Here is a 25,170-nt window from a genome sequence, read left to right on the forward strand (position 1 = left end):
TTTCTCTCTTACCACATGGTTGGTCCGGTCTCTGATGGGCTGGTATCCCGGTGCGGGAACACACTGCTCAGCATGTCCGTTACAGAAGCAGCTCCCCTTCACTACCAGGTCGTAGATGGCAAAGTGTCGCGTCGGACGAGCTTCGTGTGCGGACGCAAGGTCTTTGGCCTGGCAGGGACACGACTGGTGCTTCAGCAGCCGAATTCGGATGTTGGTCACCCTCAGCTGCTGCTGGCCCTCCAGTCCGAAGGGATCCAGGGACTCCCACTTTGGGAGGGTTCGGTAGATCACCTGTCGGTTCAAAAGAGATCGCGTGAATAACAGATCAGAAACATAAATGTAATTTATTTCTTCTAGTAAATACACACTCACATTTTTATAGGGCTTGTTGTGTTCACGGGACATGGCTAATTTGAAATAAGGGAACAAGGCTCTTTTCAATATCACACGGCTGAAGGAATCTGCCAACAACCAGACGTGCATCAGTGGCTTCGGATGCATGTCTATTAGAATGGAAGTCCCAGCCAAGCTTTTGTCGCCTCAGTCGTGATCCAGGTCCTTTAATATCAAGATCTGTCTACACAAAGTACTGTCTGATATTATACTGATTTATTTACAGCAAATATTCATTTAACTGTATCTGACACAATAAAAGGACTGATACTAAAAACGAAACGTATGGCTGCAGGATTTTAAGAAATTAGGAAAGGACTTAATTTTGAACAGCTAACCCATTTAAATATATGTCTGATTAGTCCTGAAATGAATCATCAGGATTGACAGTCTTTCTTTTTTAAATAAGAATTTTGAAAGTGTTATTGGGGATTGTTGTTGAAGCCTTGTTGTATTCCCCATAGAAAAATGTATTCATACGTGCCTAATTCTGCTTTTTCACTGCTTTTCTCCGTCTTTTTGTTTTATAACTTTAATTACGAGTAAAGCCAGTGAGACACTCTGCTCTGTCTATATCACGATTTAGGGGATTAATGGGTGTATTCAGTGTCAGAATCAGGTTCACTGATACTGTTCATGTCACCGCAGCATTCATGTTACCGGGGCTTTGCGTAATTATGATTTGCGTACTAAACTGTGACCATCTACCCTCTGAGGATACGGACGACATTCTCGCATGACCACGAGGGTGCTGGGTGACCTTAAATTAGTGCACCCAGTCCTTCTCACTCCTGTCTAGTTCCTGGACATCCTTCAAATTGAAGATCCCTTTATGGCCCTCCATCACCGTGGCAACGGCTGCCACTAGCAACCAATACTGCTGCTGTTGTCCGGGTGAAAAAGTTGGTGTCTGCCCCAACTCTCACTGTGAAAGAAAACTGTGTGTTTGCAGTGTGTCTCTTTACCAAACTGTGTGTTGTTTTCTCTGGCTAGTTGTCACTGATATCATTGGGTGAGTGGTGTGTGTGTTTGTGTGAGTGAGTTTGGGTCGAGATGCAAGCAAAGACCCATACTGCTCCCTCATTGATTGGATGACTGGACCGGAGTGTGATGGAAGGAGCGCTATTAATTTCGCTGTTTTGTTGGAAAAGGTCATGGGGTCACAACATTGTGGTTTGCAATTAAGAGAACACGACAAATAGGACGAGGGGCGCTGCCCTGCGGGAGAGCCCAGAGACCAGGGCCAGACAAAGACGGGGACAGGGATGCAGCTTCACATAACTCATGGGCAAACAAAAGGACTGCGACAGCCCAGCGACACCACAGCAACACCAACATACACACATGCACACAACCACAATGGCATGTGCACAAACACACACTAAAAACAATGTTTCAGCGTAGTGGACACACACACACACACACAACAAAAACTCTACATGAGGCCTCATTAACATAAATTTCCTTGGAATGTGGAAACAAAATGTTAGTGTTTGCAAATATGCTGATGACACCTGTGTCTTCATTCCTGTGTGTACAATCCAGATTTGAGTAGGAGTCCCCATCTTTTGTAGGGGAAAAAAATGACAGAAACTTAAATTAAATTAATTAATAGTGACATTTTTAGTTCAAACATTTTTAAAGGATTATTGCACACGTCTTTTTCTTATTCTCTTCACTTTCTATTACATGAAGCATTTCATGAGCTGTGCTTGTCAGGGATGCAGTCATGTGAAAACTACTTTAAACTGACTGATCATGCTTCTTTAAAAATACAGACCTTTTGAGAACAAATGAGAATCAGTGACCCCAGTGTTGGTTTAAAGCAACATTCTGCTGGTTTTACACAGGTTTAGCTAAAACATTTGTTAAGCAACTTATAGAGGGGCTTTTTAACCATAATTGAGCTGGGTGTCATGTTATAAGCGCAGAATTGTAAAATCAGAAATTTTATTTATGCCCAAGACTAATTCATAAAGGATATAATCATTAGTATCATTATGGACGTTGGAAACAACAGTTTTATAGAAGAATCCATCAAGAGGCCCTGAGTTTACTGCGGGACATGTTTCCACTCCACAACTCACAAACTTTCTTCCTGTTTCAGGCTGAAAAATAAAGTAAGTCTGGCTTTAACAGGCCTAATTCCATCAAAGCACTGTGGACTGTAATCTGGTAAACACGCACAATGGGCATTGATGGAAGGAGAAAGACGGAGAGGGAAACAGAGAGGGGGGATGGGTGTCTAGCCAACAGTACCAACATCTATCAAAGCAACGGCATTTCCTTCCCAGCAGACAGACGGAAAGCAGACTGTATGTGTTTGTCTGAAGGGGCATGGACAAGTGCATGTCTGTGTGTGTGAGGGTCTGAGGAACTGTAGAAAAGAGAAAGAAAATGTACGTGTGTGTGTGTGTTTTGGCTGCTCTGCCTCACACTCTTCCCTAAGGAGGTCAGCCGCTGTAACAAACACTCACATTCTTTCAGCCCAGCTGACCTCATAAATAAGAAACAGAGTTTGGCAGAGTCTAACACACTTTAACACGACCACCTTTTCCCCACAGTACAGGTGAACATGGAAAAAAGCTTTGAGCGCAGGAGATGACAGGCTTTCATGCTTTTGGTGGAAAGAAGAGGAGGCAGAAAACTGAGAATACCTGCTGCGTGTAACACCCCCCCCCCCCAAAAAAAAAAACCCCACAGACACTCACATGCTGTCCAACGTACTTTGATGTGCTGTAAAGAAACACGCATGCATGCCAACACATTCGGTTGGTGCAATTACATTTTAGACAGTTTTCTGAAGCCATCTTCCTTTGCTGACCACTTTAATTGGCAAAAAGCTTCTTGCAAATGATTAATAAGGCTGAAATTGGAAATCATGTGGTAATTTGTTAGTTATGTAGTCTCCAGGACAGCAACAAAAGCGCTTTACAAAGACTGATGGGTGGCTGAATGGGCCCACTCGACACGGAGCCTCTGAAGTTGCATCAGAAAATAGACATCAAATAACTAAAAACAGCCAAAATGAACAAGAACAGACATGCAACCTCCAAAAGCCGATGCAGAAATACCACAAACAGCCTCGGAACAGCCAAAAAAAGAAAGGGTGTGGGGCCCCGTCTGTGCCCACGGGCCCTTTTTCTCATGATCAATCCGTCATTACAAGCTCTCAGAGGTCCAAAGTGATTTGTTCGGATCAGTTACTGGGTCTAAGTAGGAGGAAAAACATTTTGTTTTGACGGATCCCCACAATGAACAAACCCACACTGTCAAGTCTGTTCAGTGCAGTTTATTATGGTGATGAACAATTACACTTTAATTTCTGTGGCTACATTAATTCGCTACAATATCTGAATAAATGCCATGATGCTCATGAAATATAGCTGAAAGCTGTGGAAGACATCCAGTATATGAAAGGACATACCAGTGATGTGCTGTCATCACCTGGCACAGACTGTTCAACTTCCATTACAGGTAATGCACTATCACAACAACAGCACACAGAAGCGAAACAAAGCCGCGGAGCAGCTGCAGCAGAGGGACTGTCGAAGCACTACTTGACCTCTTTTAACCTCTGGGTCATGAGTTGAGGAGTCAGAGGGCAAAGGTCAAGCTCCAAGCACAGGTGTCTGAAGCTCACACGAAGCACAGACCCAGAAAAGCAGAGAGTTTTCCCTTTTTTCGTGCACAAACGGTTCGCACAAAGAATCTATTCAAACTCAAAACACTCGCAGGCTGCGGCGGCGGCGTGAAGAGAAAGATGTGATACAGCAGCAGAGTGAGGCCACAACAGCTGTCAGAAATTGGATCGAGCTGCAGCGGGGAGGATCAGTCAAACACACATTACATATGAGAGAGCGCTGCAGGGAGCCCAGAGCAGCATCACGCTTGGCATGCGCCTCCACACACACACATCTGCACAGCAGCTCCCAACACACACGGCTTCAATTACACATCAGTGGAGTTCAGGAAGCCCTCTCGTGCTACAGTCAAGCTACGCCTGACTCGTGCACGCACTCACACTCGCAGAGCCTCCCACACCACGCCTGGCCTGGCTTTCATTCTACAAAAGTGAGTTAAGCGTTGCATGTGACTCTTGCACGTAGCGTGACTCACTGCAGAACCGTCTGAATTGGTTCCAGTAGTAGGTTTGATGAAAGTCTACACTTTAAATTTTAGAAAAGCGGAGGCATTGTTTACACGCCACACACCGCCCGTTGTAGCGCTAGCGCGTCATTCATAAAAACCCGCCTGCTGAGGAGGAGAACCTCTCCGTCACTCACTCCAGTGGTTTGCTGCAGGTGTGTTTCCGCCCTCTTTCCACCTGCGGTAACCTGCTTTCTGAGTGATCTGACTGGGAACTCAACCAAGACCTGATAGAACCTAAAAAGCTGCTCCAGGAGGTCTGAGTACTCAACCTCCACATGTTCTATATTTTCTAAAATATTACTCAAGATGTTCTTTATTAAAGGTACTTTTATTTGCTCCTTTTACATATGTACTCTTTCATGCTCCAGTGTTTTTCTACTTATACCACTGCTTTGAACTGGAGACACTGATGTTGATGAGCTTGTTTGATGGATGAGCAATACATTTTTGTGTTGTGCTGTCTAATTACTGAACTCTGTATCTGTTGTCTTTTAAAGTTATTTCAAATTCTGAATCTCTTCTCTGGAGATCAAGCGGTGTTGAAGCGGCTCTCACATCAGGGATACATGAAGACAAGTCCCTAAGATGAAGTCTTAAATATCATTTATGTTCACATTAAGTCTCCAGCTTACAGATCAACACATATATACTGTCTTTACATTTCCCGTAGCTGCTATTACGTAGATGTAGCTGTCCCAAAACGGATTGCATCATTCATCAGGTTGTGTTCCCGTTGGCTGAGGGTGAATATGAAGGCCAGACCCCCAGCCACTCAGAGCAGGGACTTATATAAATACTTATACTACATGATCAACATATTACAAATACACTCATTCACACATTCAATGAGACACCAGCCCTTATGAAAAAATTGGACTCCATCTAGGTTCCATGTCATTAGTCTAGTACTGCCTCTAATAAAACAAGAAATTTACAGCAGAAGAGCGACGGGTGCATCTGGTTCTAGTGTGGCCTAACAAACCACAGGCTGAAGCAGTCATTGCGTCACATTTAAATAAAGAAGCCACAAAAAAAAAGAAAACAAAAGAAAACAAACAAAAGTCACAGAAACCTGACCTCATAATTGAATGTTGTTGTTCATGTTGCATAAAATGCACATTGTGTCATGCACAATGTCAAGTAAAAGTATGAATCATTTCCAGTGAATCCCTTGTGCGTAAGTACAGTTACCACATTGTACAAGCAATAAGCACATGGGAATAAGTCTAAGAATAGAGAGTATTGTACATTGTGGAGAATGTAAATCCCCCTGAGCTGAACATGTAATTTGGGGCTTTCTAAATCAGTGGTTCTCAGTCCTGGTCCTTGCACATAACCCCACTTGATCCACTGCTGATTACCTTCGTCAGGTGTGTTCCATCAATCAGGAGCTGGGACATACCATCTCAGATTAGGGTGGCGAGGGGGGGGACAGGGTGACTTGGTGTCTTCCAGCTTCTGATTGAATGAAAACACCTGATTCCAGGTAATCAGCAGTGGGCAGTTTGACATCGAGCAGAGCAGGATTGAGGACCACTGATCTGAACAAGCTGCTCTTGAAACTGGTTCTAATTTCTGCGTTTAAAGTGAGCTTCCTCTTTACCTCTCCACGACTGCAGGGATAAGCCCCTGAGTATTTTGTTGTGCAGCTGGCCCCGTCCCGTCCTGGCTTTCCCTCCTCCAGCCCGAAAGCGGTGCTGCAATTGCTGGCGTAGTACTGCAGCATCCTCCATGTTCGGCCGAAGTCCTGTGAACGCTCCAGCGTCATGGCAGCAGGCCTCGGCGAGCGAAACACAACGATGAGATGGGTGAAGTAAAACTCCGCCTCCAGGTCTAGCTGCACCATCTCCGACTCCACGCCCTCAGCTGACTGCCACCAAGTGTTGGGGTGACGGAAGGAGGAATCGGACATGGCGCCAGTCAGGTGGGACAGGAGAGGCAGGGCGGCGTTACACTTGGCACACTTGGCTGCGCCGCAGGCCAAGTTGGCGTTTGGGTCGGAGTAGGAGCAGTAGAGCTCGGTGCCGTTGTTGCCACAGACGGTCTGCGTCAGGACCCTGCGGCCCAGAGCCAAATTACCCATGCGAGGGTTACAGGCCCGACTCTCACATCGAGGGGCCACACCTGCACGAAACACCTCCACAGATGCACCTGGATGTGGGGAGAAGAAAAAGACGATAGACATGCTGAGGTGTCGCCGAGACAGAAAAACCCTGGACGTCAGATGGGGATGACGAGGTGTGACACTCTGCTTCAAAGGTCAGTCCACTGCAAATAGTGGGGAGTTTAACCACAACGACAAGTTGATTTAAATATATATATTTTTTGTTCAGCCAGTTTTTGAAGTATTACCACTTTTTACTAACACTATTGGAAGAAAAAATAACAGATGTCGAACAGAACTGAAACCCTGGACAAAAGACACCCAAACTATCTTTATATATATTTTAAAGACCAGTCCAAAATGAAAGCTCCAGCAGAAAAGCATTCAGCTCTTCCAAAGTGAGCTGATGATTCGGACTTATGTCTAATAATTGACCATATTGGTCAATAAAAATATTGTATTTATTGCCCCACTCTGACATCAGAACATTGTTAACAGGTTCGGAGACGTGTTGTTTCAGAAATTAGCCAACAGAACGCACCTGAAGTCATAATGGTTTGTGTGTGTGTGTTTGAGTGTGTGTACACAAGTCAAGTCGTTTACCTCCATCGGAAATGTTATGCAAACGGGATAATGGAGGCATTGTGCACCTGTCCGCCACAGGCTGCAGCCAGCGTGGACTCTGACACAGATAAAGTTTGGCAGCTCAGGGAAGATGAGCAGCATTCAGACGCCTTCCAGACGCTCCCCCCCACCTCCCCCCTCTCCCTGAGGGGCCACAGTGTCATCTTGCACAGTGGATTTATTATCTTAAATGTGAAGCTCCCTTTGCTTTTCATGTTAAGGACCTCATGGTAAATCTTGATGAACTTTTCTCAAAATGATTTTTGAGATTCATCTCATTATTCATATTCATTCTTTTAATTGACAGGGGGGACATTTGTAACCAAGAGTCCTTAGTTTGGACGTCAGTGATGGGCATGTAAAGCAAACTGTAAATCACAGCTGTTGTTTTTAACACCAAACTCCCATTCAAATCAGTGAAAGTGAACAACAGTGAGGACGCACATGTTATTCATTGATCTGCTCTTCCAGGAGGTTAATATGGAGGCTGGCTGCTAATTATTTTGCTTATTGGTTTAAAATAAACTAAACTTCAAATATATGTTGGTTCACGTGTCAGAATAAAAAGTACAAACGCTCTTAATAAGAGATTAAATCGCCCAAAAAATCCAAGCGAGTTCTGCATTAGTGCACTTGTCCCTGTGCAGCTGCACTATTAACCCAGAATAAAGATGATTAAATGTCATTTTTAAGTGAATTCAAACACTAACCTGCATCTGAGCATACAGCCAGAGTGAACACAAGTAGCATCAGCATATCTCCTGGGTGCAGGAATAATCCAGAATATGAGAGAAGAGGGAGAAAAGTGAGACAAAGTGCTGGATTTATTCCCACGTCAATCCTGCAAAGATCTGCTCCACAGTGGCAAAGTGCGCAGCTTCAAATCCAGTGTGGACTTTCTCTTTCACTCAGCTGCGGTCCAACAAGGCGAGAATGGTTCAGCCGGAGACAAAAACATGATCCCGGACGGTGGCTGGTGGTGGTGGTGGCGTCCCGCTGAGAGAGCGACAGAGGCGAAGTGACGGAGGAGCGAACGGGTCTGCACAGCTCGTCTGCTGCTCCGGGACCTGCGGCGGGTTTCATTTCCCCGCAGTGTGAGCCTCCAGCCCGCAGATGGATTTCTAAGGAGACCCGGTGAGGCTGTGGAGTGACAGCGCTGGGCTGCGGCTCCGCCCCTCCGCCGTTAAAGGAACAGCCCAGTTAGTGAAGGGGACCCGCTCCTCACACCAGGGGCTCCAGGGGTCCGAAGTACCTACTGTCCTGAAGTTTGTACTTTTTTTTTTTCTTTTTTTTTAAAGTAATTTCTCTGATGTATATTACCAAAAACGTACTTATAAATAAAAATCAATATTGGTGAATTGTTAAGCAGGAAAAAACGTTACAATTCTGAATAAACAAAACAATATTAATAATTGCTTACTTATTTTTAACCTTCTGCACAAGGTTATTAACAGCATCAAGAGCAGTATAAAATATATCAGTCTGTGCCTCTACTTTGGGTTCCGAACATGAGGGTCGGGGTGCTTTTATTTTTTTATTTTTTATTTTTTTTGAAGTTCAGGGTGCAGCACAAATATCTCTAGTAGTAGTGGATCTTTTTCTTCTGAAATGTAGTGGAATCAGTTACAGTAACTCAAGTAAACATACAAAGAAAATATATCCATCAATCATCTGTAACCTCTTATCCTAGTGTGGGGGTTTGTAGCTGGCCGGTTTCGAACCCACAACCCTCTAGCTGTGAGGCGGCAGAGGTAACCACCTCATCGTGCTGCCCCAAAGAAAATATAGGAACATAAAAATGTAAGAATGGCTCATTAAAATGACCCCTTTCTGAAATAATATTATTTATTAGTGGTAATCGTCAGTCTAATGAATGTAGATGCGTAAATAAAAAAGCTGATCCCTCATACGTGTCCCTCCAAAGAGCGCAAGTAGCAAAACGTGGGTAAATATTGTAGAACTTTCCATCCCTGGTGACATTAACTCACGTGGTCCAGGACTGGACGAGGTCCTGCGCTCCACACAGACCACGTGGAGTCGGATGAAAAGCTGATCATAAATGAGCGCTGATGTCCACATTTCTGACTAATTGGCTCGGGATGGACACGTTTGCGCGCGCGCGCACACAGTGATGCTGACGCACGTCCAGACTACACTGATTGGGGACTTTGTCAACCTTGTTGGCGTCTATAGAAAACCAGTGAAATATGCAGAGCTGGCACATTGGCAGCTTTTAAATTCCTGTTCTGCTTCCACATGACTGTTCATCACAACGACTGCTTATCTGCCCATAAGAAGAAGAAAGGCGCAGATTATTCATTTGTGAGAAAATGAGCTCGGAAGCAGTTTCATCATTTGAAACAAACTTTAAACAACCTTAGCTTGAACTTAGTTCCTGCCTGAAGGACAAATCTGAGGCGGCGTGCAGGGTGTCGTGTGCCCCCCTGTGCTCGTTAATGGTACCAAGCGTTTCGGCTCGGAAAAGGATGTAGAACAGAAGCGTGTTCTTTCCCTTCTGCCTCCGCTGAACACAGCGTGTCTTTAGAGTCGCTGTCTGCTGTGCAATCAAACCATGACCCGCTCTCTGAGCACCTGACCCGGGTCCAACAAGCAGCGGGCCAAGTGAAATGATCTCACCTGTTCACTTTGTTCTGAAATCCCTTAAACCCCCTTTTCAATAGATTACTGGACAGGTCCACTGGACCTGCAGACCCATCGGCTTTTTTGTAGTTCTGTGTTTTTTGTTGCTTGCTTCTCGTATGTGCACAGTTGTTTCGTTTTGGGTTTTTTTTTTTTTTTTTTTTGGTCACTTTCTGCTTTTGATTCTGTAGTCAGTTTTATTTCTACAGTATTTTGTGTGTTAATAATAGCTTTTGTTTTAATTTTCTCTCCTTCTATGGTAGTTTTTTTGTGTTGTTTTTTGAACTGCTGTAGTCCTTTTACATCACTTAATAGTAGTTGGGGTGTGTCATTTAAGTTTTCTTTTTTTTTTCCATCTCATTGTTACTCCTTTCTCTTTGAAGTCTTCCTGTTTCTTTGTCTTTTTTTCATGCCTCCCTTGTGATCATTTTTAGCTCTTTGCTGTATGTATTTTTATAGTAATTGTGTGTTACTAAGTGGTACTTTATCCCCTCAGTGGTCACGTTTTGTGCTGTGTTTGTGTCCAGTAACTGTTGCTGCCCCTCTGGCCCTGAACCTGCTCTCACCTGTCGTCCACAACACATTGTCATCATGCCATGAGTAACACGCTGACTGACTGACTGGTTAATTACATAGAGGCCCCGCAGAAGGAGAGAGGGAAGAAAAAATAGGCTAAATGATGTAAGTACATGAGTATTTCAAACATGCAAAGGAGCCTCCAGTGCAATTTCAAAGGAATCTTCTGACAGAACTTGGCCCTTTGCTGAAGCAAGTCAGTTAATTTTATTCAAAATGTCACGTTTGAACTTGCTGATGTTTTTTTTTTTTTTTTTTTTTTTAACAGTTGAATGCTTCAATGCAGATGTCTCTATGGCTTGGATGCGAGGGACACATCTTCAACCTAACCTCTTCAAGACAGAAGTTCTAGTCTTCCGTCAAAGACAAAACAGCGTCAGTATCAACTTATGGTCTTCAATTATTATCCCCACAAAGTCTGCCAGAAATTTGGACGTCATCATTGGTGACAACTGAGCTTTTCTGATCAAATCTTCTCCATCTCTGCAGCTCAAGTGTCAGAATGATCAGAGCCTACCATGCAACCCAACTCTTCATCCAGCCACAGGTAATATCTTCTCTTGACTACTTCAATCCTCTGCCAATGGGGCTGACATCAAACAAACCCCTCCAGATGTCAGTGAACAGCATGTAGTCGTCCCTACACTGCACTGAAAAATATCTCAAGCAAAACTCTTTAGCTCACTGGTCCCAAAATGGTTGAATGATTTTTCTTCTTTTCTTATATTTTCTATCTTACATCTCACAAAACTGTAAAACTTTATCTTCTGGCACTTTGCTTCAGTGTTGTCTCATTGATTTAGATCTTTATGTTCGGATGAAAGTATTTTCCAAATGACTACATGTAAATATGGACTTTATTTCTGTCAAACTAAATCGTAAGAAGTAAAGTTCACATTCACACATCCTTTAAAGATGATAAATGATCATAATACACTGATAATCCATCATTGTATGCACAGCATTTTACTTTACTAGATGGAGATACTTTTAAGTACTACATATACAGTTAGTTGATGTAATAGGTGTCAGGTCTTTTTGTAGGATAAATTTGAGGGCTCTTTAGGAAAAAGGCTGGCAGAAGAAATTTGCATTTATTTCCCAGACTCATCTAATCTTCTGTTGCTTCTTTTCTAATCTTTGTTTTTTAGTGAATTGTTGGATACTTTAATGCTTTCGGCCTCAGACTATTAACCTAAATGGAACCCTGCCTGGGGTTTTAAAGAGAAATGCCAACCTTTCTCCTTAGGATGTGTACAATTACACATTTTTCACATTGCATTTGAAGTTGCAACAGATGAATGTGAAAACAATCTTCTATACTCAAACTCTGCATCTGTGCAGTAAAGATCAAACATCCAAGATATTAATAAGCACAAAAACACTTAGTACACTGAAGGTTGGGGGAAATGTGTTGTGCTGCAGTGTGAGCCTCCGACCACTGGGGGCAGTGGGTAAAAGCATCAGTTCCCGGAGGGCGCAGTGTTGTACTTCCTGCTCGGCGGCAAAGCGTGCGCTGCGAAGTGCGAACGTTATTGTGACGAAAGGCTGTTGAACATCGAATTTGTGGCTTACGAGACGTATTTTATTTAAATAGAATGGTGAGTATGATCTATAAACCTTTGCTTTAAATTCTGTTAGATGGTTTGTGGACGTGTTTAGTTAACCGCGTAATGATAGTAGGCTGGTAGCCAGCTAGCTAGTTAGCATTAGCTGTGTTAGCTGCACAGCTGTGCAGCTACTTGCACAGAATGAATGAAGTCTTTACATTTACGTACACGAACAGGGATGTAAATGTAATTTGTTTGCTTATACAGATATGAGAGCGGCTGGCTACATTAAAACCACCCATTTAAAGTAAACTCCCACCGCCTTTGGTCAGTTTAGACGGAGTTCTTTGGGAAAAAGTAACGCCAAACTCCACAGTACACGTAACTTAGCATGTGCTTAAACGCAACTAAGCCTCTGACACGAACCCTACACTTCATATTTCTACATTTTAAATTTTGTCTTTGCTGACTATTTGCAATTCTCCGAGTTTGGGCTGAGGTAACGCAGGACTGGATTCGTTACACTGTAGGCTCGACTAGCTGAAACATGCAAAGCATTTTTAAAATAAGAACTAGCTGCTAACACTTGTGCTGTGTTTACTGTTATACCAGTAGATAACTGCAGGTTTTCATTTGAGACGTTGATTGTAGCACAATATTTCGCCTTATTTTAAGAACATTTTAAACTAGATAATAACATTGGTTGTGTTGGCAAATGTTGTCACAACATCAATGTAAAGTATTGATATAGCCAAATGGTAATATTGTATAGTGTGTATGCTAATTGCTTCATGGTCTTCTTCTCCATAGAGTTTACCTCTGAACCCAAAACCTTTCCTGAACGGACTGACAGGCAAGCCAGTCATGGTGAAGCTTAAGTGGGGCATGGAGTATAAAGGCTACCTGGTATCTGTTGATGGATACATGAATATGCAGGTAAGAAAATTGTTAGGCCACTCTTGCATGCGTTGAGATAATAATTTACCAGAGGGTTGCAGTATTATGGACCTGTTGATCAACTGGGATATAAAACAAAAGATTCCCCAAGCAGATACATTGTGTTTGGAAATTTCACATTTTATTAGTTTTTTCATATTTGACTTGGAAGTTGAGTCGCACACTCTTTAATAACTGTTTACACTGCTACTTCACTTAGATGCATGTTAGACTATTAAAGCAGCTTAACAAGTCACTGTATAAATACAGTGTCAAAAGAATTATGGATTGGTGTATTTTTACTGTCGTGAGGTTTAATTCAGTGCCACTTCCAACACAAAGTGCTGTTAAATATACTTTTGTGTCCGCCAGCAAACCAAAACAACTATTGTATTTTACTGTGAACTACTCTGCAAATCCCTTGCACCACTAATGACAATGGGGGGGAAAACAAATCAATCACAGGAGTTTGTTGTAGTTTTCATGCTTCACCGAAAAATGTAAAATCACATTCTTTTATGAATGTGTGGTGACGGCCACTCACGTATTTTTCTGACGTTGCTGAGTTTGCAGCCCCAAACTGTACCATTTTGCAACAATGGAAAAGAGAATTCAGCTTCGTATTTTGTGTACGAAGAACAGAAAATGCACCTTTTTTTTTAAATGGCGTTTTGACCCTTTGTATTGTGCATGATTACCTAATAGCTGGCAAACACAGAAGAGTATGTGGATGGAGCACTGGCAGGACATCTTGGAGAGGTGCTTATCAGGTATGCTGTAATCCTTAATCATACTTTATCTTTTTTGCATAATTAGATAAATTGAAGCATCTTAATCGACTAATGTTGCATGTACTGCCATTCAGCAAGGTAATGTAAGTAAATGTTGTTAAGGGATTTTACCGGGAAAACATGACTAAACCAAAAAGTCTACAGATGCAGCAGCACAGTAAATTCTGGCTGCTCTCATGCAGGATCACACTGGCTTGTGTACAGAGATCTTCTAAACTCTCCTCTAAAGCTCTGTTAAACAAATCCATACATTTCTAACTACCTTTAACTACCCTTTGTAAATAATTAACTTGTATATACAGTATTTTTAAAGTAATGCCTGTCTTCTGTCTGTCTACTGTCTCTTTCTCCAGAAGCCATTCTGACAGTACTGTGCCCTAAAAGGTGTGTTTTGTGCCCACAGGTGCAATAATGTATTGTACATCAGAGGTGTAGAAGAAGAGGAAGAAGATGGTGAAATGAGAGAGTGATGTTGGTGAAGAGGACTCGGCCCGATGTTCTCTCTGAGCGTGGTTGTACGTCATAGTTGAGTTAATGTGTGTTTGTGTGTTCACCATGTGAAACAAACAAACACTTGAGGTTTGGGTTGTTTTCTGAGCTTTTTGTTTTTTTTATTTTTTTTTATTACTGTATGTGAGACCAATTTCTTTGACACTGTTATACAAACACAATAAACATTTGATTTACCTTTTTCTTAAAGCAGATTCTTGTCTTAATTGGTGCCTGATTATTCCACTGAGCAATGTTGAAAATCGCCTAGTAGTTAAATGACTGGCTGTGACAGAAACACCACCCCTCACTATGCACTTTAATCTCTGCTGAGCAAATATTTGCCTGTCCTTGTCCTTAGAGCCAGTCTCACTGCGGAAAAGTGTGTCTGCTCTTTGGATGACTCAAAATGTCCAGCAATTATAGACTACTGGTGAAAAATGCCAAGCAGGTGGTTCTGGTCTGCAACAATGGAGAACAGTACCTGACCAAACATGACATGCTAAGTCTTTGTGTGATTGAAAATGGAAGTGTAGTAATTGGAAGGTAAGTATCTGGAGCCATAGTTGAAAGGATTTTAAAGTGTGTCAGATGCTCGTGTGAATAGTGAAAGAGGCTTTTCTTGCTGTAATGTAGCCTGTTAAATCATGAAGGGATTTTGTCCTTAGGCCTGTCAAAGGAGGGATGGACAAAATCGGTGTGTCCAAGCTAATGTATGGCTTCATGTATCAGGGTTAACTTTTGAAGTGAATTAAAATCCTGTTACGCTTTGCACTAAGGATAAACATTGACAGCTGATGTCAGGATTCACAGCTCTGCAGTTAGTGTGAAAGTTAACAGGGAAAACTAACAGCCAGTGAACGGGCCCCATTTTGGCTGGCTGCCAAGTGGTACAGTGGGTTTATTATGATGGGGATCGATCGCGTAGATACACACCTTTTGATTTAGGACTAAGGTAAAAATTCCACTCCTCCCATCTGCAGGATGATTTTTGTTACAATTTTGGCTCTTTTGCAGCTTTGAAAAGAACATCTTGCTGCTGTGTTGCAGCATTTAGGACTCGTTTAAAAGGAGCATGCTGGCGTCTCCCAGAGTGTAAACTAGCTTCTTACACAATCAAAACGAAATGTTACATTTGACTTCCTTAGAAAATGCAGGTGTGTGTGTGACGCAGAGATGGACAGTAAACACTATATAAAATGATACGGGATAAAATCAGTGGTTAGCAGAGTTACCGGGCAAATGCATGTTTCACACGTTTGTCATCGGGAGCAGGTTGAAGTAGTAAGAATCGGTGAACAATGTAAGACTGCACAGCCGGCTCAGTAACATCTAACCTCTTCACCCAGCGACGGGTTAATTAAAGCTGTGGGACCTGCTGAAACCATTGGGGCTCAGTATTCAGACGCATCCTTCAAAAAAGTGATTGATGCAACAGGAATGTGTGTCCTGCCTGGTGAGTATAACCCATATTTTCTATATGCACAGCAGCTCATCATCAGTTTTTGCTTTTACCTGGAAGTGGTATTTATCCACAGCAATGATAAGCACCTTTTAATAAAAACCATATTGTTTCAGGCTTGGTTGATGCCCATACCCACCCAGTCTGGGCTGGTGACAGAGTGCACGAATTTGCAATGAAGGTAAGTCATCATCATGGCATTTACCCAACTTTATTTAGACGTTTGACTCTTTCGTTTCTCTTACAGTTGGCTGGTGCCACCTACATGGACGTGCACCGGGCAGGTGGGGGGATCCATTTCACAGTGGAGCACACTCGAGCCGCCAGTTCCTCCGACCTTCTGACCTCCCTGAGCGGCAGGTTGGTTCGGATGCAGCGAGCAGGCACCACCCTGGTGGAGTGCAAGAGCGGCTACGGTCTGGAGCTGGAGACTGAGCTGAAGATGCTGAAGGTGATCGAAGAAGCCAGGCGCATCCTGCCCATCAACATCTCTTCAACCTACTGTGGAGCCCACGCAGTACCCAAGTATGGACCAACGCTACTCACAGTTCTCTCTATTCACATCACCTGCAAATTCATTTTTACTGTGTGTCCCCCTCCCATTACTCAGAGGGAAGACGGTGAAAGAAGCCACAGAGGACATCCTGGGGGTTCAGCTGCCTCGACTGAAAGAGCAGATGTCTGCTGGCTTTCTCCGAGTTGACAACATCGATGTGTTTTGTGAGCAGGGAGTGTTTGACCTCAGCTCGACACGCTCCATCCTGAAGGCCGGCAAAGACATGGGCCTCAACATCAACTTCCACGGAGATGAGCTGCATCCTATGAACTCTGCTCAGGTATCACTCGCTCCGAAAGCTGTATTAGCCATTTTTGGCCACTTGGGGGCAGCAAATCTACATGAAGCTGAAAAACACACCCCTGACATTTGCAGCACTATTCCAGGAGGTTCCCAAACCTGGTGTCCAGGCCTCCCAGCCTCCCAATTTTCTACTGCCCTACTGCTGATTACATGGATTAGCTGTGTTCAGCCATTTAGAAGCTGTAACCCAGGGTAGCAGGCTAAGTTTGGGAACCCCTGCAATACTCTGGGAGCCAAACGGTACATTTCCTTTTCCTTTAGTTCTGCTTGGTCTTCACCAACTCTTAAAAGATGCCGAGGTCTGAAGTTTAAATTTTATTCACCAGCTAGTTTCCTGCTCTGGTCTAAAGGGGGTAATCAGAGGATCAATGAGTGATGATTGCAATTTAGCCACAATAATGGGTTATTCCTTCAAATATACTTTTAAAATGTCTAGAAATGAATGTGCTCATGCTAAATTGTGCAGATGTGTCATTCTCATTCTCATTCTCATCTTTTCTTTCAGTGGGTAAAGGTGGTTAAGACACACTAGGACTGAAATGTCTTCATTATATAGTTGGGTATAAAGTTTGCACTCATTTTATTATTTAATATAACTTTTTGTAAATGCACTTGATCTGTTTTCTTATTTCGGTTGATGAAGGAACATTTGTACCAGCTGAATGTGGAATATCAAGTTAGTGTCCCCTTATTTCAATGTGTGCATTCAATGTGTTGCACCCAACTCCATCCGCCGATGTGTTTTTGATTAATTCAGCCACTGTTTGATCTATAATGCTCAGAAAAAATTAAATTGCTTTTAATGTCGGCATCACCATTCATAACCTAAAAATAGTTTGTTTATAATTTTACAATCGCCAAGTCTTTCTTTCATTTTAGATGCTGGAATCTGAAGATATTTGACACACTTTGGACACTCAATTATTTTAATTAAAATTGTTTCAGTACAATTCTGCAAGAATGTTTAAGCTTGCAAATTGTGTTTGTGTGTGTTTCAGCTGGGCGCAGATCTCGGAGCTTTAGCAATCAGTCACCTGGAGGAAGTGACCGATGAGGGGATTGCTGCCATGGCGAAAGCAAAAACTGCAGCAGTTCTCCTCCCAACTACAGCCTACATCCTCCGGTACTGCAGCGCGCGCGCACACACACACACACACACACACACACACACACACACACACACACACACACACACACACACACACACACACACACACACACACACACATTCCTCTTTTATAAGTAGCTGTGAGATGTCTAATAGTGTGTGTGTGTGTGTGTTTAGGCTGCCTCAGCCTCGAGCCAGAGACATGTTGGAAGCTGGTGTTATTGTTGCTCTTGGCAGCGACTTCAACCCCAACGCTTACTGCTGCTCCATGGTGAGAGGGAACAAACTGTCCGTCCTCTGCCAGAAGGACGGATCCTTCCTTTTTCCCTTCACCAATTCATTTCCTTTTTGTTCTGTGTGATCATCCATTGTTTTTATTCTTTTTACTTTCTATCTTTCTCCCAATTATCTTTTCTTCCCTTCTTATTATTCAATACATTTTTTAAATTCCATCCTTATTTCCTTTCTATTATCATCACCTTCATTAACAATTCCTGTCTCTGTCCTCAGCCAATAGTCATGCATCTAGCCTGTGTCAACATGAAGATGACCATGTCTGAGGCTTTGGCCGCGGCCACCATCAACTCAGCCTACTCCCTCGGCTGTTCCCACACTCACGGCTCCCTGGAGGTCAACAAACACGGAGACCTGCTGATCCTCAACACCACACGGTAAATCGGCTCGCAGACAGGATTCCTGAACAAAATGCTACTGTGTACAACTATAACAATGCTAAATATAAACGGGGGATGGAACTAGAACATTCTGGTGAATATCTGTGTGACACATTCGTGCTTGTTATCAACTTCATGTCTGACAAGCGTTTGTGCTTTTTCTGTTACAGATGGGAGCATTTGATCTACCAGCTGGGAGGACATCAGGAGCTCATCCGTTACGTGGTCATCAAAGGCAACGTTGTCCACGATAATGACCAAACCATGAAGTTGTAACCAGGAAACGACTCCCGACTGATTCGCATTACCGAAGGTACGAACACTCACACACGTCGACTTTAGGGAAATACTTAAACATTTTGGAACAGTTGTGTTCCCATTTAAATAAGGGTATTTAACATTTAGTGGCTCAAAAATGGCTAATTTTTGCTCAAATTAAAACACATGCATATTATGGTTCAATTATTAGATTCTTCTGTACATTTTAAAAAGAGCATGAGCCAGTGAGAATTTCATTATACTCACACCGTAAAAGGCTGCTTCTATTGTTTAGTATGTTTTAAGTAATACTTAACGTTTTTTATAAACCAAAAATCAAGCCCATAAGCTAGTATTAATAAATCCAGAGTTTTCATGTTTGAAATGATTCGAGCACGTACTGTTAAAGGTCATAAGACCTGATGCTCACTTTTCTTTTTAAACATAAATCACATCTCACAGTGGTGAAGAGAACTTTCTGCTTTTATTGACCATGTTACACAGCTGGCAGTTAAATGGCCACACTGAACTAAAACAGTCCTGCAATAAATCCACCTTCATGAACATTTGAAGGAGTGGTGCTGTTGTATTATACAAAAAACTATGATATCAAAAATGCTAACATAACTAGTGTAAATAATATCCATAAGTATAAATGGGTGCAGAGGTGAAACAACACAGGCTAAAATGCTATAGTGGCACAGTGTAACTAAACAAACAGTGTTGTTCCGCTCAAGCTTCATACTTCTTCCCTGCTCTGTGGATCTGCTGGTAAAGTGTCATGGAGAAAGCCATACCAAGGAGCTGGGGGAGAGTTATTAATGACATTATTATGATTTTTGTTGCAGAGGGTGGTTCCTGCACCTCTACCTACTTGGAGTCTTCTGCAGTAAAGGTCAGGTTTCCTTGAAGCTTCCTCAGTTCTGGAGAATCCTTCATCTTGAGGGTCATTGCCCCCCGGTGTGTACAGCTTCTAACCTTCATTTGTTTACTGATGGTTGTTGCAGTATGATGCTGTGTTTTAATGATTATCTGTTGTCTTTCAGATGGATGCAGGCTCGTCCTCCATATTTACCAGTTTCCTCAAACATCGTCCCATGTGAACCTCATGTTGCTGTCTACTGCATGTTTCTGAGGGTTTTTTTACCCATGTGTCCTTCACCTCTTTAGTAGAACGTACGGAAACATCAGGTTCACATGGGACGATGTTTGAGGAAACTGGTAAATATGGAGGACGAGGCTGCATCAACCTGAAAGATGATGTCGTACTGGAACAACCAGCAGTAAACAAAGGTGAAGGTTAGAAGCTGCACACAACCTGCAGATGAAGGATTCTGGAGAACAAAGGTCAACGTTACAGGGAACCTCTCTCTACCTCCTCCTCCCCCTCTCTCTCTACCTCCTCCTCCTCCTCCTCCCTCTCTCTCTACCTCCTCCTCCTCCCTCTCTCTCTACCTCCTCCTCCTCCCTCTCTCTCTACCTCCTCCTCCTCCTCCCTCTCTCTCTCTCTACCTCCTCCTCCTCCTCCTCCTCCCTCTCTCTCTCTCTCTACCTCCTCCTCCCTCTCTCTCTCTCTCTCTCTACCTCCTCCTCCCTCTCTCTCTCTCTCTCTCTACCTCCTCCTCCCTCTCTCTCTCTCTCTCTCTCTACCTCCTCCTCCCTCTCTCTCTCTCTCTCTCTCTACCTCCTCCTCCCTCTCTCTCTCTCTCTCTCTACCTCCTCCTCCCTCTCTCTCTCTCTCTCTCTACCTCCTCCTCCCTCTCTCTCTCTCTCTACCTCCTCCTCCCTCTCTCTCTCTCTCTCTACCTCCTCCTCCCTCTCTCTCTCTCTCTCTACCTCCTCCTCCCTCTCTCTCTCTCTCTCCCTCCTCCTCCCTCTCTCTCTCTCTCTCTACCTCCTCCTCCTCCTCTCTCTCTCTCTCTCTACCTCCTCCTCCTCCTCTCTCTCTCTCTCTCTACCTCCTCCTCCTCCTCTCTCTCTCTCTCTCTACCTCCTCCTCCTCCTCCCTCTCTCTAAACATAAAACTTTTGTTTTAGGTTTGCTGCTCACCTGTACGACCAAGACACACATGGCGATGGTTCCCAGCAGGTGTTTGTTGTCATCCAGCCACTCCTCTACTTTCTCATAGCAACCCTGAAAACACAATAATAGAGAAATATTCATCTGTGGCTTTGACAAGAGCATAAACATTTTCCTTATATTGTGTTTGAAGAAGGAAAAACTTCAAATTGTATGTCTGTTTTTTTAAATGTTGATCTAACGGAAAATAAAGTTGTTTTTTGACAGTTCTGAGTGGATTTACACAGTGCAGGTTAAAGAATCCCATCACACGTAAAAACTAGGCTGATGGCTGCTCCCAGCCCTCTGATTACTTGTCATTAGGATAAATTCATTTGTATCAAGATCTGTTGACATAATTTCATGACTGACCCTTGTCCAGAAGGCATTAGAGGCGTTGCGTCCACAGCCTGGGTAAACCTGCTGGCAGCAGCGATCAGGGACCACGTTGTTATGCAGGGCAGTATACCAGTCATTGTGGCCGTTCACACCACAACACATCCACTGGGGAACACACACAAGGGAAGGGTGTCAGTGTGGATTACATCACTTTAAGAACAGCAGGAGGAATAAAACGAGCAGTTAATTAGATAATAGGCATGTTACGGTCCACTTTACCTCTCCCTGTATTGTGTTCCACGCATCCCTCAGGCCAGCATTGTCATCTGTGTTGTACAGCACCAGTCCTTCATTCAGGTCCCGTCTGGCATTTTCACTCACCTGGGCAGACAGAGGTGGATCATAGGATGTGTAGTCACACTTACCTGGGGTCATTAATAAATCTGAATGTTTGTTTCCACAGCATTACCTTGTCTGTGTAGACAAAGAACAGGATGAGAAGGATCAGTTCGGCCAAGAGGATGATCAACAGAACGACGAAGAACTGAAAGGAGAAATAACGTGTTAGAAATATATCTGATGCACCAATGTTGCTTGTATGTCAATATAAATTCCCTTTATTTTGTCTTTGATGCAAATTACAAAGCATTAATTTTGGTTTTGTGATGGATCCTGACTTTTAAGCTTCAAGAAATGAAATTGAAAATGTCTCTTAATTGTAAAAACATTTTAGTGATACATGCTGAAGTTTGAATGTCAATAAAAGCGTCTTTTAAAAACATGCTTCCATTCAACTTTTTAGAGATTGGTTCATGACGCTTTCAGGTCAAAATTGCCATGAAAAAAATATAAAAATTCCTTTAAGATCAGATTTTGGCTATTAAGTTGTTTCAGTGATTATATTTCCCATGCTACCTGAACACACCATAATTGAGGGATACAGTGAGATAAAGCATTATGGGTATTGTAGTGCACTTACACTCAGCAGCAGGCACTTGTTCTCCTTGATGGCACCCAGGCATCCCAGGAAACCCGTCACCATGACAACGGTGCCCAGAGTGACGATAAGGTTGGCAGCGGAGAGCGACGGGAAGGAGGGCGACAGGGTGGCAAAGCTGCCCTGAGAAACTGACAGCCACACGCCAACGCCCAACAATCCACACCCACCCAGCTGAAACACACACAGAAAACACTTCCTGGTTTCATAGGTGTACAGATCTCATTAATGTTTGAAAAATGAACATTTAATGCTAAGTGTGTGTGAGATTAATAATTACCCAGAAGAGTAGGTTGAAGAGGAAGAGCATGTATTTCACACAGCAGATGCAACCACGAGCCATGATTAAAATCAAGGGACTGCAAATAATCATTTCAAAAAAACAAAATGTAAGTTTCAGACTCATACCGATAGTCTGTAATTAACATAATGCAGCAGTAAAAATCCATGAAGATTTTCAGGTTTGTATCAGACGCTTTCAGTTAACAAAGCACTTTGTTTCTCACTACGTCCTGCTACAACCACAACACAACAAGATGGAGATAAACTCACCACTTCAACAAGCCGGAGAATGGAGCAGCTCTAGATGGATTCCTGTGACAAGATATACACAACAACTGATCACACACTATGGCATCATAATCAGGGTTTAAAGATGAAGCATCAGGCTGAACACAACTTCACACAGATCATTTCTTTACATACTTACATACTATACTTTATATAAATAAATCTAATAAAAATAAATAAATAATAAATACATCTTTTATGTAAAGTTTGATTTGATCAAACTGTTCAATGATGTTGTCCAAGAAAAGGAAAAATCCAAAAACCACAAGCACCACAAACATTTGCTTTTTGGTAAATGATTATGCTTATGTTTTTGTTTGGTTAATAAGAATGAAAAAGTAGAATGTTTAAATTGCTTCCTTTTTGCTTTACATTTACATCAAATTAAGCACAATCAGCAAATCCTTACATTTCCGAAGGTGAAGCCAAAAATGCTTGAAAACTTCCAAATTAATTTTGTAGCAAAACAGTTTGTGATGAATATTCTGCCAACAACAACAACTCAACTCACCCAAGAGGAAAGCTAAGAATGTAGGACTGACAGTAAGGACTTTGAATGTTGGTACTATGACAGGGAAGGTTAGAGAGTTGATTGACATGATGCAGAGAAGGAAGGTGGACATACTGTGTGTCCAGGAGACCAGGTGGAAAGGCAGCAAGGCTAGAAGCTTAGGAGCAGGGTTCAAGTTGTTCTACCATGGGTCAGATAGGAGGAGAAATGGAGTTTGTGAGGAATTTTCTAGAGGTGAAAAGAGTATCAGACAGGTTGATGAGTCTGAAGCTGGAAATTAAAGCCGTGATGTTCTGTGTTGTTAGTGGTTTTGCCCAACAGGTCGGATGCGAGTTAGAAGAGAAGGAGAAATTCTGGAGTGAGTTAGATGAAGTGATGCAGAGCATCAACAGAGGTGAGAGAGTGGTGATTGGGGCAGATTTCAATGGATATGTAGCGTGGTTTGTTCTCATCAAAAAAATCGTAAAATGTGCAGATTTAAAGTTTTGGTTTTAATCGCTTCCAGCGCAAATTTAAACAAAAGCGCAGACTTAAGTTCAAAGCGGTGACGTCACGTCGGGATAAGAAAAGATCAGTTTAAGAAACCACTGGTGTTCTGAGCAACAAGTGGAAGGTTTAAGACCTTAACTGACCGCGTGCTTCACCTTCTGAAGAGGAGACTGAAGGGAGAAACCGCAGGAAACAAGTCAATGAGCCACAGGCTTGATGCGCTTACTGCAAACAGGGGGACGCAACCAAATTAATTACTCTAACTGTAACTGGTTCCAATACATTTGTCCACTTAAAATTTGGGTCAGCGTGTTTTTTTTGGTCTCATATTAAGACGTAAACGCCACCAAGAGCTGAAATTCAGAGTTTACGCCTCATCTTCCGACGTTCAACTCACGTACGTTACAGCACAAACTAGGGAACTGACTTCTTTCCAATACTTTCTCCAAAAGGACGTTTCAGTTCAATTTTCTAAGGGTCGTTTTCCCACCACCACCTTTAACAAACTAAATCCACCAAGTTCCAATTATCTGCGATATGAATTTTGTTTTCTCAAGAACTTTCTGTAATAGATTAAATTAAGGTCTGCCGCAGGGTGGGGGTCTGCCGCAGGGTGGGGGTCTGACGCAGGGTGGGGGTCTGACGCAGGGTGGGGGTCTGACGCAGGGTGGGGGTCTGCCTTTAACTCTATTTACAAATAGGCAATGATAATCAAGGAAGCAGCAGCACGTGAGAGCAAAGCAAATGCAAGTAATCGAGCACAGCTGAGCTTGAAAACAGGTGATAATGTCAAACAAAGTCAGACAAGTAGATTCCATTAGATTAAAAGACAAAAGTCTACTTATCCACACATGCAGTGAGGCTTAATAAGGGCTTGAAATACAGTTTGCAGCCACCTTTATAATATTAAAAAAAAAACGTTCTATCCCCTTTTTGTCCCTTTTTAAACTGTTCTTTTCTTTTTCTACGCGAGCTCATCCCGACGTGACGTCACCGCTTTGAACTTAAGTCTGCGGTTTGGCTTAAATTTGCGCTGGAAGCGATTAAAACCAAAACGCGCGCACACGCGCTTTAAATCTGCGCATTTGATGTTTTTTTTTTGTGAGAACAAACCACGTTAGTGCTCGTCTACACACAGTTCAAACACTCGGCTGCTGCTCAGGCCGTGATTGTTTTCCCGTCCATAACCCCACAAATGAGGCGAGGACGGAAAAACGGGGGTAGTTTCCTACCTTCGCCTACGAACCGACGATCATCCTCCCGCAAACGTCTCGCGTTTCCCCCGCAGAAAGTTCCACCGCTGGAGCTTCGCGCTGCTTTCACAGCATCGCCGCGCGTGGACACAGAAATCCGACGACTGCAAACTGTTGAAGTCGGCCCTGAAGTTCCGTCGATGGCTGCAGGAGAACAGGAGCAGCAGGAGGTGGGGGAGGTGTTTGGAGAGGGCGGAGCGGCGTGGTGGACGCAGCCGGAGAGGAGGCGTGACTGCCGGGCAGCGTACGGAGCGGGACCGACCGGGTAAAGACCCGGACTGTGCAGGCCCGTCATTTCTGCCCGAATCAAATGCAGCTACCAACATGGGCAGATCAC

The 25,170-nt window shown here is 43.1% G+C and overlaps 4 protein-coding genes across 8 annotated transcripts in view; 2 read left to right on the forward strand and 2 right to left on the reverse strand.

The window, feature by feature from the left end:
• Positions 1 to 8,410, reverse strand: part of ntn4 (netrin 4) — a 22,333-nt gene extending 13,923 nt beyond the window's left edge. The window contains exons 1-3 of the mRNA XM_067490355.1: positions 7,984 to 8,410; positions 6,149 to 6,696; positions 13 to 291 (exon numbers count right to left, since the gene is read on the reverse strand). Coding sequence (XP_067346456.1) covers positions 13 to 291; positions 6,149 to 6,696; positions 7,984 to 8,029 — 873 coding nt within the window. The 5' untranslated portion in view covers positions 8,030 to 8,410. The remainder of the gene's footprint in view (positions 1 to 12; positions 292 to 6,148; positions 6,697 to 7,983) is intronic.
• Positions 8,411 to 11,936: 3,526 nt separating this feature from the next.
• snrpf (small nuclear ribonucleoprotein polypeptide F) lies at positions 11,937 to 14,470 on the forward strand. Its single transcript, XM_067490370.1, has 4 exons — positions 11,937 to 12,090; positions 12,850 to 12,975; positions 13,681 to 13,745; positions 14,170 to 14,470. Exons 1-4 carry the CDS (start codon positions 12,088 to 12,090, stop codon positions 14,234 to 14,236), a joined length of 261 nt encoding a protein of 86 aa, XP_067346471.1. The 5' UTR covers positions 11,937 to 12,087; the 3' UTR covers positions 14,237 to 14,470.
• Positions 14,471 to 14,518: 48 nt separating this feature from the next.
• Positions 14,519 to 21,792, forward strand: amdhd1 (amidohydrolase domain containing 1). Of its 4 annotated transcripts, XR_010911990.1 has the most exons (12): positions 14,519 to 14,801; positions 15,605 to 15,711; positions 15,834 to 15,898; positions 15,965 to 16,242; positions 16,328 to 16,553; positions 17,575 to 17,699; positions 17,862 to 17,955; positions 18,195 to 18,355; positions 18,529 to 18,671; positions 19,465 to 19,576; positions 19,663 to 19,963; positions 21,477 to 21,792. XR_010911990.1 is itself a non-coding variant. In XM_067490361.1 (10 exons), exons 1-9 carry the CDS (start codon positions 14,665 to 14,667, stop codon positions 18,632 to 18,634), a joined length of 1,299 nt encoding a protein of 432 aa, XP_067346462.1. In that variant the 5' UTR covers positions 14,519 to 14,664; the 3' UTR covers positions 18,635 to 18,671; positions 21,477 to 21,792. The 4 variants fall into 4 exon arrangements, 1 of the variants encoding a protein (XP_067346462.1); XR_010911991.1 differs by lacking the exon at positions 19,663 to 19,963; XR_010911989.1 differs by lacking the exon at positions 19,663 to 19,963 and having other exon boundaries at positions 19,465 to 19,511.
• LOC137106696 (tetraspanin-9) lies at positions 19,082 to 25,013 on the reverse strand. Of its 2 annotated transcripts, XM_067490365.1 has the most exons (9): positions 24,813 to 25,012; positions 22,563 to 22,604; positions 22,291 to 22,369; positions 21,993 to 22,184; positions 21,483 to 21,557; positions 21,293 to 21,394; positions 21,047 to 21,178; positions 20,666 to 20,749; positions 19,082 to 19,420 (listed from the first exon to the last, which is right to left on the reverse strand). In XM_067490365.1, the coding sequence occupies exons 3-9, from the start codon at positions 22,351 to 22,353 to the stop codon at positions 19,349 to 19,351; spliced, it is 720 nt and encodes a 239-aa protein (XP_067346466.1). In that variant the 5' UTR covers positions 22,354 to 22,369; positions 22,563 to 22,604; positions 24,813 to 25,012; the 3' UTR covers positions 19,082 to 19,348. The 2 variants fall into 2 exon arrangements, with proteins under 2 accessions (XP_067346466.1, XP_067346467.1); XM_067490366.1 differs by lacking the exon at positions 22,563 to 22,604 and having other exon boundaries at positions 24,813 to 25,013.
• Positions 25,014 to 25,170: the final 157 nt, after the last annotated feature.

The sequence above is a fragment of the Channa argus genome, chromosome 21, assembly GCF_033026475.1.
Source record: "Channa argus isolate prfri chromosome 21, Channa argus male v1.0, whole genome shotgun sequence".
NCBI classification, from domain to species: Eukaryota; Metazoa; Chordata; class Actinopteri; order Anabantiformes; family Channidae; genus Channa; species Channa argus.

Excerpts from the sequence above, each read along its gene's own strand:
- amdhd1 (XM_067490361.1), top strand. The coding sequence starts at position 14,665 with ATGTCCAGCAATTATAGACTACTGGTGAAAAATGCCAAGCAGGTGGTT. Across the intron at positions 15,899-15,964 it reads TGCACGAATTTGCAATGAAG|TTGGCTGGTGCCACCTACAT; the intron begins GTAAGTCATCAT and ends TTTCTCTTACAG. Across the intron at positions 17,700-17,861 it reads ACTACAGCCTACATCCTCCG|GCTGCCTCAGCCTCGAGCCA; the intron begins GTACTGCAGCGC and ends GTGTGTGTTTAG.
- LOC137106696 (XM_067490366.1), bottom strand. The coding sequence starts at position 22,353 with ATGGCTCGTGGTTGCATCTGCTGTGTGAAATACATGCTCTTCCTCTTC. Across the intron at positions 20,750-21,046 it reads CTAATGCCTTCTGGACAAGG|GGTTGCTATGAGAAAGTAGA; the intron begins GTCAGTCATGAA and ends TTGTGTTTTCAG. Across the intron at positions 19,421-20,665 it reads TGTGTGTCTTGGTCGTACAG|CTCCTTGGTATGGCTTTCTC; the intron begins GTGAGCAGCAAA and ends ACTCTCCCCCAG.
- snrpf (XM_067490370.1), top strand. Across the intron at positions 12,976-13,680 it reads ATGGATACATGAATATGCAG|CTGGCAAACACAGAAGAGTA; the intron begins GTAAGAAAATTG and ends ATTACCTAATAG. Across the intron at positions 13,746-14,169 it reads CTTGGAGAGGTGCTTATCAG|GTGCAATAATGTATTGTACA; the intron begins GTATGCTGTAAT and ends TTGTGCCCACAG.